The sequence below is a fragment of the Perca fluviatilis genome, chromosome 9, assembly GCF_010015445.1.
Source record: "Perca fluviatilis chromosome 9, GENO_Pfluv_1.0, whole genome shotgun sequence".
Classification (NCBI taxonomy): domain Eukaryota; kingdom Metazoa; phylum Chordata; class Actinopteri; order Perciformes; family Percidae; genus Perca; species Perca fluviatilis.
The window spans coordinates 20776161-20792307 of record NC_053120.1 but is presented as its reverse complement, the minus strand read 5'-3'; the positions used below and the strand labels follow the sequence as shown (position 1 = coordinate 20792307).

General features: G+C 41.0%; 1 protein-coding gene across 2 annotated transcripts in view; it reads left to right on the top strand.

Annotated features, from left to right (window-relative positions):
• LOC120565373 (guanine nucleotide-binding protein subunit beta-4) overlaps positions 1-15756 on the top strand; it is a 22641-nt gene extending 6885 nt beyond the window's left edge. Inside the window, exons 2-11 of one of the 2 annotated variants that reach the window (XM_039811160.1) lie at positions 953-1151; positions 1417-1455; positions 3724-3830; positions 5177-5191; positions 7174-7237; positions 7701-7863; positions 8312-8378; positions 8878-9079; positions 10700-10916; positions 11373-15756. In XM_039811160.1, coding sequence (XP_039667094.1) covers positions 1095-1151; positions 1417-1455; positions 3724-3830; positions 5177-5191; positions 7174-7237; positions 7701-7863; positions 8312-8378; positions 8878-9079; positions 10700-10916; positions 11373-11479 — 1038 coding nt within the window. In that variant the 5' untranslated portion in view covers positions 953-1094 and the 3' untranslated portion in view covers positions 11480-15756. The remainder of the gene's footprint in view (positions 1-952; positions 1152-1416; positions 1456-3723; positions 3831-5176; positions 5192-7173; positions 7238-7700; positions 7864-8311; positions 8379-8877; positions 9080-10699; positions 10917-11372) is intronic. The other variant, XM_039811161.1, reaches the window with a different exon arrangement.
• The last annotated feature ends 391 nt before the right edge of the window (positions 15757-16147 follow it).

Genomic DNA, 16147 nt, shown 5'->3' with positions numbered 1-16147 from the left:
GCCAAAACCAAGTGAACCGAGAATCTAAAAGAGTAGCTTTTCACACATTCACAGTATCTTGAAAGGCAATCGTAGCAGCGTGGACATCAAACCATTGTCTTAGGTACTTTATTAGCTATTTGTAAAATGATGGGTTTTTCTTTTGTGGTAAATAAAAAAGTAACTGGGCCCCAATGTTTTTAAAGCCTCTGCAAAAATGAAGATAAAGTACAAACAACCTCCTTTTTACATTAACATGATTTCTCTGTGGAGAGGAAGGGCTGGACTTGGTGTAATTGTTGAATTATAGAAAATGGAACTGAAAATTTTATCTCTGAGGGTTACACTTGCACAGCCTTGAAAATGAGGAGAAAGGGTGGGGAGGCTTCGCGGTCCAAACATTTCTGAGGAGTGTCTAAGTGCTTTGTGACCCACATTCAGTCTCCCCAAGGTAAAGGAAGTGGCAACACACAACACACACACACACACACACACACACACACACACACACACACACGCGTTCGTTCACGTTTAAACAGATCTGACATACCTAACCTAGACACACATTTAAATAAATGCTCACATAATGTAGCTACATACCACCATAGGTGAATATATGCACATATGTTCTCTTTTGGATATAATGTCTAATAAACCATCCTAATCTGCTCACACACACTTACGTTCGGGGCTTTTCGGGGTGGGGAGATCAAACGGCGAAATGCAACAATACAAAAGGCTGATTAAGTCGTCAGGAAAGGTCAGAGCCAGGCTCAGATGGCCTTTTGAACCAGACTGGGGGTGTTTGAAGAGCCAGGCCACCCTCCAGGCCTCCACCCAGCCCCACCCTTTGCAGCACCATCCTTTGGTCTGAACCCATACAGGATACCTATGTTTGTCTGATGGAAGTCTTCCCATTCTTCACTCTCCTTCTGCCTGTTGAACACATAGTGTTTCTGTCTCTGTCTTGCAGGTGTCATCTGGTAAAGTGTGTGTGAGTGTGTCTGTGGGTGTGTGTGTGTGCGTGTGTGTGCGTGTGCGTGCAGGCACGTGTGTTTTCCCAGCCCAGTCAGTATTTGGAGCGGAGCGTGGCCTGAACACATCACAGATAGACAATGAGCGAGCTGGAACAGTTGCGGCAGGAAGCCGAGCAGCTACGCAATCAGATCCGGGTACAGCAACATTTTGTGTGCACGTGATCTATAAATGTCAAGTTGTTTGATTATTCTGTGATCACTGAGATATTAATTTTCTGTAAATAGTAATAACATTTAGCACATGTTTAGACACTTATTTAAAGTAGTTTTTTAGTCTTTTGTTTCATTATTTGTTTGTCCGCGCAGTAATCTTGTGTGTTACATGTAGCTGTGCAGTGACTAAAGAAGTTATAATTTGTCGCTGGTCACCATGATTATTGAGGTTTTTGTTGTGTTGCAGGATGCCAGGAAAGCCTGCAGTGACTCCACTCTGTCACAGGTAAGACTTTCTTTCTACATATAGACAATTGTGTAAACAATTAGCGGTGTATTTTCCTGTGCAGTTGTACACATTTTCATGATCACAATTATCACATTTTGCAAAAGGAGGGAGTGTTCAAGACCTTAAGTTACTTGAAATAGCCAAAACCATGAACAATATGAAATACATCTGTATACAAAGTTGAGGTTGTAGATTTTCTCAAGGCCAAGTATTAGGGTGAGCCAACTAAATAAATATAATATAATATCAACACAATTTAGTTTTTGCCCCCATTTTTCATGAGCTGAACTCAAAGATCTAAGACTTTCTACGTACACAAAAGACCTATTTCTCTCCAATATTGGTCATAAATCAGTGTTAGTGAGCACCTTTCTTTTTGCCGAGATAATCCATCCACCTCACAGGTGTTGCATATCAAGATGCTGATTAGACGGCATGATTGTTGCACCGGTGTGCCTTAGGCTGGCCACAATAAAAGGCCACTCTAAAAAGTTTTACTGTATTGGGGGCGACCGGGGGTGGGGTCCAAAAAACTGTCAGTATCAGGTGTGACCAACCTTTTGCCTCACGCAGAGCAACACATCTCCTTTGCATAGAGTTGATCAGGTCGTTGATTGTGGCCTGTGGAATGTTGGTCCACTCCTCTTCAATGGCTGTGCAAAGTTGCTGGATATTGGCAGGACCTGGAACACGCTGTCGTATACGCCAATCTAGAGCATCCCAAACATGCTCAATGAGTGACATGTCCAGTGAGTATGCTGGCCATGCAAGAACTGGGATGTTTTCAGCTGCCAGGAATTGTGTACAGGTCCTTGCAACATGGGGCCGTGCATTATTATGCTGCAACGTGAGGTGATGGTCGTGGATGAATGGCACAACAATGGGCCTCAGGATCTCTCCACTGTATCTCTGTGCATTCAAAATGCCCTCAATAAAATGCACCTGCGTTCGTTGTCCATAACATACGCCTGCCCATACCATAACCCCACCGCCACCATGGGCCCCTCGATCCACAACGTTGACATCAGCAAACCGGTCACCCACACAACGCCATACACGCTGTCTGCCGTCTACCCTGTACAGTGAAAACCGGGATTCATCCGTGAAGAGAACACCTCTCCAAAGTGCCAGACACCATCGATTGTGAGCATTGGCCCACTCAAGTCGGTTACGATGACGAACTGCAGTCAGGTCGAGGCCCCGATGAGGACGACGAGCATGCAGATGAGCTTCCCTGAGACGGTTTCTGACAGTTTGTGCAGACATTCTTTGGTTATGCAAACTGATTGTTGCAGCAGCTGTCTGGGTGGCTGGTCTCAGACGATCTTGGAGGTGAAGATGCTGGATGTGGAAGTCCTGGGCTGGTGTGGTTACACATGGTCTCCGGTTGTGAGGCTGGTTGGATGTACTGCCAAATTCTCTGAAACACCTTTGGAGACGGCTTATGGTAGAGAAATGAACATTCAATTCACGGGCAACAGCTCTGGACATTCCTGCAGTCAGCATGCCAATTGCGCGCTCCCTCAAAACTTGCGACATCTGTGGAACTCTGTGCTGTGTGATAAAACTGCACATTTTAGAGAAGCCTTTTATTGTGGCCAGCCTAAGGCACACCTGTGCAATAATCATGCTGTCTAATCAGCATTTTGATATGCCACACCTGTGAGGTGGATGGATTATCTCGGCAAAGGAGAAGTGCTCACTAACACCGATTTAGACAGATTTGTGAACAATATTTGAGAGAAATAAGCCTTTTGTGTACATAGTAAAAGGTTTAGATCTTTGATTTCAGCTCATGAAATATGGGTGCATAAACAAAAGTGTTGTGTTTATATTTTTGTTCAGTGTATATACAGAGAACACCCTGAATTAAGCTTTGCCCCACTGACTGTAGTAGTTTTAGCCACATCTGGTCTGAAGCTAGATAAGACAATCTCACTTTTGAATACCTTCGACAGTTGCAACACAAATCTACGCACTGCCTTCACTGTAAGTCAGTAGCTAATCAAGGTCAAAATAGACATTAGAAATTCACCAGCCTGTTAGTATTTACAAACATAAGTTGTCACTGATTCCATATAAATACTGTGTGTGTGTGTGTGTGTGTGTGTGTGTGTGTGTGTGTGTGTGTGTGTGTGTGTGTGTGTGTGTGTGTGTGTGTGTGTGTGTGTGTGTGTGTGTGTGTGTGTGTGTGTGTGTGTGTGTGTGTGTGTGTGTGTGTGTGTGTGTGTGTGTGTGTGTGTGTGTGTGTGTGTGTGTTGGCAGATCACAGCTGGTCTGGACTCAGTGGGGCGGATACAGATGCGGACGCGACGCACTCTCAGGGGCCACCTGGCCAAGATCTATGCAATGCACTGGGGAAGCGACTCCAGGTAGTGTAGTTATTCTAGAAACAACTCCATTATGAGCCAAGAGCAGGAAAATAAATTTACCTTTTTATACCACTAGGGTTTTTTGTCTTCCTGGTTGGATTTATGTTTTTATTGTGGTTTTTTTGTGGGTGGCCTTATCTGTTAATTCTGTAAAATACAGACAATCTGTACTTTAAGATGACTTTTCCCCCCCCATTTCTGGAAAGTTTTGTTAGGCCTTTAAAGATGAGAAAATGCAGTTGTACACCCTCAGTCCATCGTCAACTTGTTTTAAATGTTGTTCAGCAGAATATATAATTTTTGGTGTAGGTTTGTTGTTTCTTCTGCTGGCTATGTGGTGTCATTTTCAGATGCTTTAGGTTGCTTGCTTGGTCGTTTCCATTCAAAAGATTCTTTTTTTTTTTTTTTATCACTGAACACACTGAACCAAATTAATATCTACTCTGTAGTTCTCATGAATTGCAGAATAACCACCACAATTTAGCCCGTTTTCTTTTCTTAGAATTGTACGACTACGACCTTTTAAAGCCAGTGTTAATTTCGGTTTGTGCTAAGAGACTGTTGAGTTTCTAGACGGCCAGTGACAGCATGGTGACTCTTAACACTACAGCTATAACTGTCAAGATCTACAGTAGGGCTGCACAATATGAGGACAATTTACGATAACGTTGTTGATATCGCGAGAACGATATTATTTGCGATAAATTAACGGATATTAAAGTACTCAGTTCTGCATTTCTGCTGCTTTCAGTATGAAATTCAACCTATTGCTTGTTGAATTTAGAACAAATGAAAGGAAATAATGTCCAACATTCTTATATTGACATAATGACAGTTACATTTTAAAGTGCAGTTTTCTACTGATATTTTCTTTCAACTAACACAAAAGAATCTCTTAGCGTTTTTTTGCGATGTGTCACAGCCTTTCGCAATGTGTTTGTATGCATTGTGCCAGCTGATATTGCGAAAAGCCTCCAAGAGCTGAAAGTTTGCAGGTTTCCGTTTCAGGCAAACATGGACACACCTTTAGTGGTAATTTTACAATAAAATCACCAGTCTGGCATCGGCTCAATTTCGGTCTTGGAAAATTGACCTAACTGATTCAATTCTTACATAATTAGCAATTCCTAAGTAATGCCACCAACTCGACAGTCGATAGCTAGGCTATGCAATGTAGCATAACTTGCGTTTTAGCAGCAACTTGAAACCAAATTTCAACTCTCACTGCAAATGTAACCTTTAGAATGTAGGAATTTTCAATTGTTATTATTTGTGTATAATATGTCTGTGTCACTATTTATCTTTCTTTCTGTCCACCTGTCTCCCAATGCAATGCACTGGGGCAGTGACGGCAGTCCCAGGTGTGGGGCTATACTACTATCAGTACTACTACCACTACTACCACCACTACTACTTATTATTCTACTAATATGACTAATACCACCATAATTGACTGTCACTACTGCCACCTCCGCTACTACTGTACATCTGTCTGAGTGCTAGCACTGTTTTACGCCCTCACTATGAGCACAGTAATGATATTAGCTGGGCACAGAGAGACAGGCAGCCACCACAGCTTATTTAATATTTCCTTAAAGATGCAGTTTGAGAGATTTAAACCTTTTTTTAGATTTCAAAGTTTTCCAAATGTGATGATTCACAATTTATCAGTGAGTCCAGATTGGACTGCACAACCTACAAACTGCTTTTTTAAATGGAATTCCTGCAATTATGAGCACCAAGAATTGTATTTTCCCTGTAGTATGCATGCAGTGCACTGGCTTTATCCATAAAAAATTAAATGGAAGATGGTGTAGCCAAAAAGTAGTTCTGTTTTTCTGGTCAAATTTGTAGATTTGACCTGTTCTGCAAACTGTTCTGTTTTAAGCAAATTAGTTTCAGTAAAACCTACTGGTATTACCTGCAACTGACGATGCATAGGCTGTTTAAACGTGATAATTTGTGTGTGTGTGTGTGTGTGTCTAGTACCCAGTACCCTCTGGGTGACCCTGTAGGAGGCCAGTGTTTATTTTGTATACAGCCACTGACATTTAAGCGTGATGGCTCTCCACTTGATTGTAGCATAGCACCGTCAAACCACTTCCTGTCCTTGGAGAGAGGGAAACGCCCAGTTAGGAAGGGAGGTAGGGGTTCCAGCTGTTTCTGCATCTGCACCACCTATAACTCTCACTCAATACTGACTGTTTCTACTTCACCATCTTCTCTGCATTCCCTTTTTGGCTGTCCCTTCTTGCTGCCCCACCATTGACTGTAAATTTTAATGGACAAAGTATCCTGTTTGGCGAAGTGCTGCAAATGCGGAAGTGCCTTAAACCTGCATTCTATCTGAATTCCAGCAGGGGGCAACACATGCGGTTGCAAAAGTAGTCGGTTTCTGTAGAAATCTTTGAGAAAAGTGACCCACACCTCAGTAAACCTTTTCATAATGAGTTTATGGTCCCAATCGCTAGTTTTAAGTCTTCTGCAATACAGAATATGGTCTCGTTGATTTTAAAATCGACGATAAAGCAGGGAGTGTTTTAGGGCGTGGCTATGATGTGATTGACAGTTTGCGGCTTGTCAATCATAACAGAGGTTTAGTAAAGCTTATCCATGGCATGTGAACTTAAAACCTAGCAAAGCTAAATCTTACCTTGAATTATGTAGGCTAGCTTTCAGCAGCAGTTCTGGCATCCAGATTGCCAGTGAAAGTGTGTAACGGTAACGTAGAGTGTAAGCAGCGTTGCCAACTCTCAGCTAACGTCACAGTCAGAAACCGCTCAACAGTCTATGGCTCCTCCCTCACTCCTCCCTCTCGTCTAAAATTCGTCACATCCGCAACCAAGATGGCTGCACCCCTAACGGCAAACTCAGCGACTCATAGCAGATCTCCACAAACCAATGGGTGACGTCACACTTGCTCTGTCCATTAATATTAACAGTCTATGTGCCCCACCCCAGCTTCTTTCTAGTGCTTTCCCAACCCTTCAGGCTTCCACCTCCCACCCGACAGTAGGGACTTTTACATAACTATGGTAATGAATATTACATGGCGTGGGACATTAAAAGAGACTTCCCTGAATGAGGAGACTTCCACCAGGAGGAGGAAGAAGAGGGAAGATGGAGGGAACTGGGGACTGGCAGAGAAGAGTAGGGAGCTCACGCTGAATGCTTTTTGACAGAGCACCTTAGACTTATTCAGACAGTATAGCACAGTACTCTGTTAGGTGGCTGCTGGCTCTCATTGCTTTTTATAATCCAGGTTGCATGTAGGTTGTGTTTTTTTCCCCCCAAGATTATGTGTGACCCGTGTGTCATGCTGCTGTTCTTAACATGTTTCTAGGTTACTGGTCAGTGCCTCGCAAGATGGAAAGCTAATCATCTGGGACAGCTACACAACAAATAAGGTGAGATTATTCAAAATCAATGATGGAATGCATAATATGTACAAATACAGTTGCATTAAAATCCATCCGAGTTACAGTACATTTAGAAGTTTTCTGCCATCAGCAATGTGCTGCTCTCGTCAGACTTCATTGACTCTCATCTGGTTAGACAAGCTGATGTCAACTTTCCAGATGTTCCTTTTAGAGTACAGACTGTAATTTATGCACTGGCTCTCTTAAACACAATACTGTTGTAAATATGTTGGGAACTGCGACAGGCCACCATCCAAATGACCAACTATCTCTCGCCTTATTGAGAAGCAAATTCAGATTTGTATAATGAAGTAAAGAGGAAGTGGCAGAATTTTGTCAGCTGATGACTTAATTGTATCACACAGCATTTTGGATTGAAGCACATAAATTGACCTTAAAGGTGAACATTACTTCCTTTTATTGTAGTTAATAATACTGTCCTGGTTCTCAGATGCATGCCATCCCGCTGCGTTCTTCCTGGGTGATGACGTGCGCCTACGCCCCCTCTGGGAACTATGTGGCCTGCGGTGGCCTGGACAACATCTGCTCCATATACAGCTTGAAGACCCGTGAGGGCAACGTGCGTGTCACCCGAGAGCTACCCGGACACACAGGTAGGCGCAGGGCCAGTCAAAAAATAATGCTAATAAAATGAGCAGTTTCCTGACTCAACAGAACCAGTAACTCTGAGCATATTTCTTATTTCTATTGTGTTAACTAACTTTTAACTGTTTATTTATTATTTATTATAATTATTTATCATATTCCAACCTGAAGGCAGCACTCTGGCATGCCTGATTTGTTCAATACCTGTGACACACATACTGTATATTTCCTTACTGTAGTTTTAGATTTTAGATATTATGTATAGAGATAAAAGATCTCACCCCTGGTTAAAACTTACATAGGCAACATTGTGAAGAAGGATTAGCATAGCAGTCAAAATTCAGTCGTGGTAGGCCACCATGTGACTAGTTCAAGAGTAAAGTGCCTTGCCCAGGTGTACTGACAAGGCAGGGCGGAGCTCTCCGTGTCTGATGTTGAACCTATGTTTATCTCCAGGTTACTTGTCCTGCTGTCGTTTCTTGGATGACAACCAGATACTGACCAGCTCTGGAGACACCACCTGGTGAGCAACCACCCTCTGCTCCTATCTGCAGTTTAAATAATTTAAAGCTCTTTACGTTATAGAAATATTCCTGTCTCCGTGCTACACAGTAGATTGTAGATGCTCCGCCACATTATATAAAGATGTCAAAGAGTTTCTCTCCAATATCCATCCTCTTATTCTCACTATCTTACCCTCATGTTGCTGTTGTGGAATACCCTTTGTATGGATTTTACAAAAACACGAGCTCTAGTATGTGAAAGTAGATACCCACGGCAGACTCTTTTGTTAGTCATACAGGGTTATAATTCTACAAAGGTGTACAAAGATGCATATGGAAAAAGCCCTTCAATAATGGCACTAAAATTGTAATAATTCACATAAATCAGAAAATTCAGTTAATATGGGACCTAGTATGTCTTAGATAATATGTGATTATTGTCTGAATGTGGCAATTTATATATAAGAATGTATTGTCTCAGGGGACAATCATACCTAAATGCTACCTCCTTTCTTGCAGTGCATTGTGGGACATAGAGACAGGCCAGCAGGCCACCGCCTTCACCGGCCACACAGGAGATGTGATGAGTTTATCTCTAAGCCCGGACTACAAGACCTTTGTGTCAGGAGCCTGTGATGCCACCTCCAAGCTGTGGGACATCCGTGATGGCATGTGCAGGCAATCCTTCACTGGCCATGTGTCCGATATCAACGCCGTCACCGTGAGTACTGAAACCTCTCACATGCACATGCACACACACACACACACACACACACACACACCTCCTGTGCCACAGACTCACTGCCAGACAGCCTAGATGCTGGTCGCTTGTTTATTGGACAGAATATCCGAAACGCCAAACACTTCCTGGTCTCAGAAATAATGGAGCAACACCAAATTTATAACGTCTTGGGTTTTCTGGTTCTGCTTTAGCATTTCTAATATTTGAACCAAACTCTAGTTCACTTGGAAGTAAACCGAGACCCCTGTTTGTTTGATCCGCACCTGAGTTGATGAGCTTTCACACCAGCACAAACGAGCCGGACTATCCGACCACACCGCTCCACGGTTAGTTTGAAACGGACCAAACGAGGTAGGTGTGAAAGCAACCTAAGTCATCCGTTTTTGTTTTTACAGAAGTGGATTACTCCAATTCTCCACATTTCTTAACCACTTTTACAGGCTGTTATTCCCTGGAGCCGACATCTGAGTTAAACGCAAGAAGAAAATTTAAGCGTAACTAGGCAAGAGGCGTCACTAAGTCTAGTTTTATCAAAGATTGAGTATTAAGCGCAAGAGGCGTCACTAAGTGTAGTTCTCCTTGTCCAGTGGGGAACTTGAGACTGTTTTTGTAAACAAAAAAATGGTGTGCAGCTCTATTATCTGAGCAAATAATCGGGATCAGGAGTCAAAAAAAGCTGATCGGGACATCCATACATTTTTCTTTTGCAAAGTATAAAGAATTATACCATTTAAAAAGTTAGAATTTTGGGCACACGGATAGCTCAGTTGGTAGAGCGGGCGCCCATATATAGAGGTTTACTCCTCGACGCAGCGGGCCCGGGTTCGACTCCAACCGACCTGTGGCCCTTTGTTGCGTGTCATTTCCCCTCTGTCTCCCCTTTCCCGAAAGAATGCCTAAAGAATAATCTTTAAAAAAAAGAAAGTTCAAATGTTATCTCATTTCATTAGCCACCAATAAAATACTACTACGTTGGGTGGATGCAGCAATATCTTGGAAAAGTTAAATTACCCACAAACAAATTATCTTCTGTGTTTGTTTCGTTGGTCTAACATGCCAGACTTTTATTGCTTTATTAACTTTTTATTGTGGTTAAAAACAAGAAAACAAGGAGCCTCCTTTTAAAGAAAACCTCTCCCCAAAGTCCCCAGCCCTGTGCCTCCAAAAAGATAAGATAGACTATTAATCCCACACTGGGGAAATTCCTGTGCTCCAGCAGCTCAAAAGAAAAATGTACACACATTAGAATAAAACAAATACACATTATGTAGACATAGGAGAAAAAATATACATAAAGTATAGGGAATGGAAAAATAGAATTTACAACAACAACCGTATTTACACAAACAACCTTATATAAACAGACCATATATAAACACAGATATACAGATGAGTAAGGTGCGAATGAATAGAGATGACATATTGCACAGTTGGAGGTGACACAAAGTAATAAATAGATAAATGTGCATAGTGCAGAATATTGTCCAGTGATGGCTCATATTGCAGAAACCGCTAGCAGTGCTACATTATGAAAAAACATAATATGATGATTTAACAACACTTTCCTGACTTCGGCTTGATTTTTCTTTTCTCCTGCAGTTTTTCCCCAACGGGAATGCCTTTGGCACAGGCTCAGATGATGCCACCTGCAGGCTGTTTGACCTGCGTGCCGACCAGGAGCTGATGATGTACAGCCACGACAACATCATCTGCGGCATCACCTCTGTGTCTTTCTCCAAGAGTGGCCGGCTGCTCCTGGCCGGCTACGATGACTTCAACTGCAACGTCTGGGATACTCTAAAGGGCGAGCGTGCAGGTAAATGGCGTTTTTTTTTTTTTTTTTCATGACCGATGATCCGGCCGTCTTGTTTTCTTGTACAATGACCAGCAAATGCTGCAAATTCTCACACTTTAGGAAGTGGAATTTTTGGCATTTGTGCCTGGAAAAAATATTACATTAATAATGCATTATCAAAATAGTAGGCAGTCATTTTTCAATAAATCTATTTAATCAACCAATGGATTCACCTCTAATATCAGGCATAAGTTGCATCCTAAAAAAGATATTAACAGACAAATGAGTAGCAAGTTGAAATTGAATCAAGTAATAGTGTGAACACGGACTGTTTTAACTGCTTATGTTACAAAGCTGGAGACTTTACAGTCATTTCTAAGTAATTAATTGAATTTATGTTTGAAAGGCTTTTGACTTTGGGTTGCAGATTTTTAGTGATCAACCTTTTGAATCTGGTTTATTTTCTTTGACCTCCAGGTGTGCTGGCGGGCCACGACAACAGAGTGAGCTGCTTAGGGGTGACAGAAGACGGCATGGCTGTGGCCACCGGCTCCTGGGATAGTTTCCTCCGGATCTGGAACTAATCTCAATCTCTGCCCGCCAACTTCCTCCTTCGCAACCCCACCCCACAGATCCCAACTCATCTGCTGGGCTGGACCTGAGGGTGCTCACTGTGTCAGCTGAAATCCTCTCAACTCACCCCCAGTTCTCCTCTCTGCTGGCGACCTGCCCCCCTGTGAGAAAGTACCAACTCTTTCTACCTTTTCAAGTGACGTTTTTTTTTTTTTTTTTTCACCCGGCTATTACACAGAAACAAAAATAACCTTTCAGTAGAGTTGTCCCAATCAAAAATAAAAAAGAGATGAGTAATGAAAACCTGAAGGAAAAAAATAGAAGATTTCACCCTTATACCAATTCTCTTTTAGATAAAGAACATCTGTTACCGTGACTAACAACAAACAAGATGAGCGTCAGTGTGTAATATGTAAATGTATATATAAAGACAGTATATATGTATAGCATTATGTGTGTATATATGCATCATATATGCATATATAATGTGTATGTATATATTTTTGTAGTTTATTACCCTCACTTGAGTTATTTTTATGATTTGGGGGTTTTTATGTTTTATTTCAACTGTACATATTCACATTACAACATACAACATGATGCCAGAAACACGTATTGTATCCTGTATGAGTACCAGATGTAGTGTCAGACAATTTAGACACAGCGACGTATCATAGTTTAACCCGAAAAAGTCTCCTTTCATTCACTCATCACTCACTCATCCAGCAACAAAAGAGGATTTAGCAAGTAAACAAAACAATTTGCAAAAATATAATTTGTCCCAACTAAACTCACTTCCTCTTTTGTATGTGTATTATAGTTAGAAGCAGTGGGGCTCATGCGTCCTGTTTTTACAAATTCATGTGAATGATGACATTTCATTATTTTTTTTACCAACACAGCGCCTGGCATTCCTCACCACAGTCCTTTCATTGGGAAGGAAACCGCCACAATGCTAAATGCCGACAAGTTGTGTTTTTGGGATTTTAGTCTGGATTCAGCTTCAGCTCCAAAGTAGAAACCGGTGAATTTTAGACTTAAGATAGATCATTTTATTTAACTGGAGACCCTGCCTTGGCCTCTACTCACATGGATTGTGGTTTCAAATCACCAGATGCGGAATCCACATCTGAAGACCACATCCATTCCATGCAAATCAACAGCTGTGCGATAGGATTGACAACCCAAAAATAGTCCTAAATAGAGGTTTTGCAACATAATATCTTCTGTGGCCTATAGAATCTACGCTTTTCCTAAGAGTTGAGACGAGCATCTCGAGTTGCCCGTACAAATGACACTGATGGAGAAAAGGCATCGCAAAGAGAGACTTGTTCTCCCCAAGCAGAAGCCGTTTTCTACCTATGAGCCTGTAATGGTGCTGAGGCCTGTATGGACACATGGTAGAGAGCTCAGTCGTTATGTGGGGATATTTAAAGGACCATAAAGGACGGCAGTGACTCTGTCTGCGGCCTCGGAGGAGTAGAGGAAAGATGTCTGTCCGAGATCGCCATGTCATTTTAATCTTTTCTTTTCTTTTTTTTTTTCTAAGCAAATGATCAACAGATCTTTTTGTCGTCAAGGTGTTAACTGAGTGACTGCATGGAATTAAAATCATGTTAGCCACTCCTAAATAACACCAGTGCCACCACAAGCCTGTAAATAAAGAAAAAAAAAATTCTTTTAAGGGTTTAACATTTTTATTTCCTCACCAAAAAACATGTATTGACCTGAATATTGCTTGTGAAGAAAGTACACTTGGTAGACAGAAATGTGCACTTAGTAGAGAGCTAGACATGCACTCACAAACTGTAGTTAAAATGTAAACCATTGAGCACATGTGACTTATTTACCTATATAAGTGCTATCTCTGATTTTGAGTATTTTCTCATCAAACATCTTCTATTATTTTGGTTCCAATAAAGGCTTAATAAAATAAAATACATATAATGTATGTGAGTTGGACCTATCCATCAGCTGTCTTAGGTGCCTATCTCTGAATATAAACATTTGACCCACCTGGGCTGGATAAAGGAGGGTTTGTACTCTGTGAGATGTGGCATTATTGTGTCTCCATTCTGCCTTACGATACCATTCATAATAGATAGTAATACTAGCATCGACTACAGTAATGTTTTCCTCTTACTATTCCTTTTTAGACACTGATCAGTAAGAGAGATTGCTAATTATTTTTATTTTCCCAATAGAAGCACATTCTGATACTAATGAACACTAAAAAGCATGCTTACAGAAAACCACTGCGACCACATGCAGCTCCATACTGCTTCTTAAAACAAGTGTTTTACATCACTTTTTATACAGTTCTGCTTTCTACTACCGTACAGTTTGTAGTATTTATTTAGGTTCAATCAGCTATCAATGAAACCCCTCTTTGGCATACTGTGATTCTAGTGACCCTTTTTTTTTTTTGGAAGTGTTTTAGCTGCTTCTACCTGGCTTTGCATTAATGAATCCATTTTGAGAGAATGTTAAAGATTAGTTATAGTTTTTAGCTTGAGAATATCTTGAGTGTGAGAGAGAGGTGTGTGTGTGTGAGACTGTGTGTGTGTATGTGACTGATTTGCTGATGTATGTGGATAACCTATAGATTTAAGTGTTACTTCCTCATTTGTGCCAATCCACAGACCCTGAGCTGTGAACTGAAAACTAGTCAATGTGACAAAAAAACAAAACTTGTTTGCTCACTACTCAAGTGCCAGCCTTCTCCATATCCATCAATTCAAGTCACGTCTAACTGATTTTATACCCAACCGCTTATATCTGAAGATTGGGGGGAGGTGTTGTCCCAAAGTGTTAAGTTATTAGAGTAAAGTTTCCATCTCAGTCAGTGGACATCAGACGCTCATGTGTCCCCAGATAAAGATGAGAAAATGTATTTTAAGGGATAGGTTGATATTTTGGGGGAAATGTTTGCTTTCTGGCGGTGAGAAGAGACGATCCACCCCGCTCTCGTATCTGTCCGTTAAAAATTAGGCGACAACCAGCAGACTGTTATCTTAGCTTAGCACAAAGAAAGAAAACCGGAGGAAACAGCTAGCTTAGCTCTGTATAAAGCTCACTAGTTAACATGTTATTTCTTATTTGTTAAACAAAAACCGAACCAAACTATTGTTTTGGCTGGTAGCAGTAACTTTGAATCTCCGCAGCTTGCCTGGCAACTGGCCAGGCACATACCTACCCCGTTGAACTTCATTTTTTGTACATATTAAATAAATGAGATATGTGTTAATTAGTCAGTGTTAGAAATGATTCTAGGCAGACATTGTTACCGATGGACAGAGCCAGGCTAGCAGTTTCTCATTATGCTAAGCTAAGCTAGCCAGCAGCTAGCTATAGCCTTTTAAGTTGTTTGGTAACAGACAGACATGAAAGTGGTATCTTCCCTAACTCTCCTCAAGAAAGTGAATGAGTATTCCCCAAAATGTCAAACTCATCCAATAAACCCACCCTGTTCTTTCATGACATTATGAGCTGTGAAAAATAAAAATACACCAAAGCCATTAAACAGCTGAAAAAGGGGATTGTGTGTATTACTGACGGTGATATTCAGCAGCAGCCATTTCCTCACTGTGTGTAATTCAGCAGTATTAGCTGAACCTGGAATAGTAACACTTCTACATGCCTGTGCAGTTCACACATTAATCCAAAAGGTGCTGGACTTCATTTAATTTCACAATATTGTAGTCTCATCCAGTTTGTTCTCTTAACTATACAACGATATGGATCTGTCGAATCAGCTTTTTTGGTGTTTTGATATGTCAATATTTGATGCATTTACAGTATTGCCAGACATTGTTACAGTGCCGACTTCTAACTTCCTAGAGCAGATGTGAAAATTTGTCGCTGCTGCACCATGTTTGGCCGTATTTCTGCATTTGCACAACCCTCCAAATTTAATATCTGGACATGAGAAATTGAAAGTTTCTGATTCAATGACACCCCACCACTTGAATTGATTATGTCACACGATCACCACCACAGCACCATCACAAAACAATGCACTGCCCTTTGACTCTACAACCTACTGTTCTGACATTTTGTTTTGATTTTATTTATTGTTTTATGTTTTAAGCCAGTAATGACCAGGGACTTGGTGCCATGATAATTCTCTTACAGTGCTTTTTGTGTGGAATTATAATCACTTGTTATGGAATAATTTTTATAGTCTTTTTCACACCAGACCTTTTTTTTGTATTTGTACAGTGGCTTGGTGATACTGATATGTTGCCATGAGTTATTGTAACCAATAAAAAGCTTCTAACCAAGAGTACAAACCCTGACTGATTTCCTTTATTACAGAAATGTAGACTGTATACAAATATATAAAGATCTATATGACATAGAAAGGGACATAGATTTAAGTAATTCAAAAGCTAACATTTGGTGTTTGTTTTTAAGATTAAAGCTAAGCGGTATTAATGTTTGAGTATTTAAATTAATAATCTCAAAGATTTTCATTGTCTTAAGTTACTATCGCTGAATGAGGTAACACAGTGGAGCCTATAGCCCACTGATGAACGTGGTACTCTTGCTTGCATTTGCAGTATTACGAACTGGGTGTCTGTTGCGACATTCCCCGGGAAAAATCAGCAGCGGCGATATCGACCTTTTTCACGGCAGACATATTGACATGTCATAGTAGGAAAAGCACAAGTGTATTC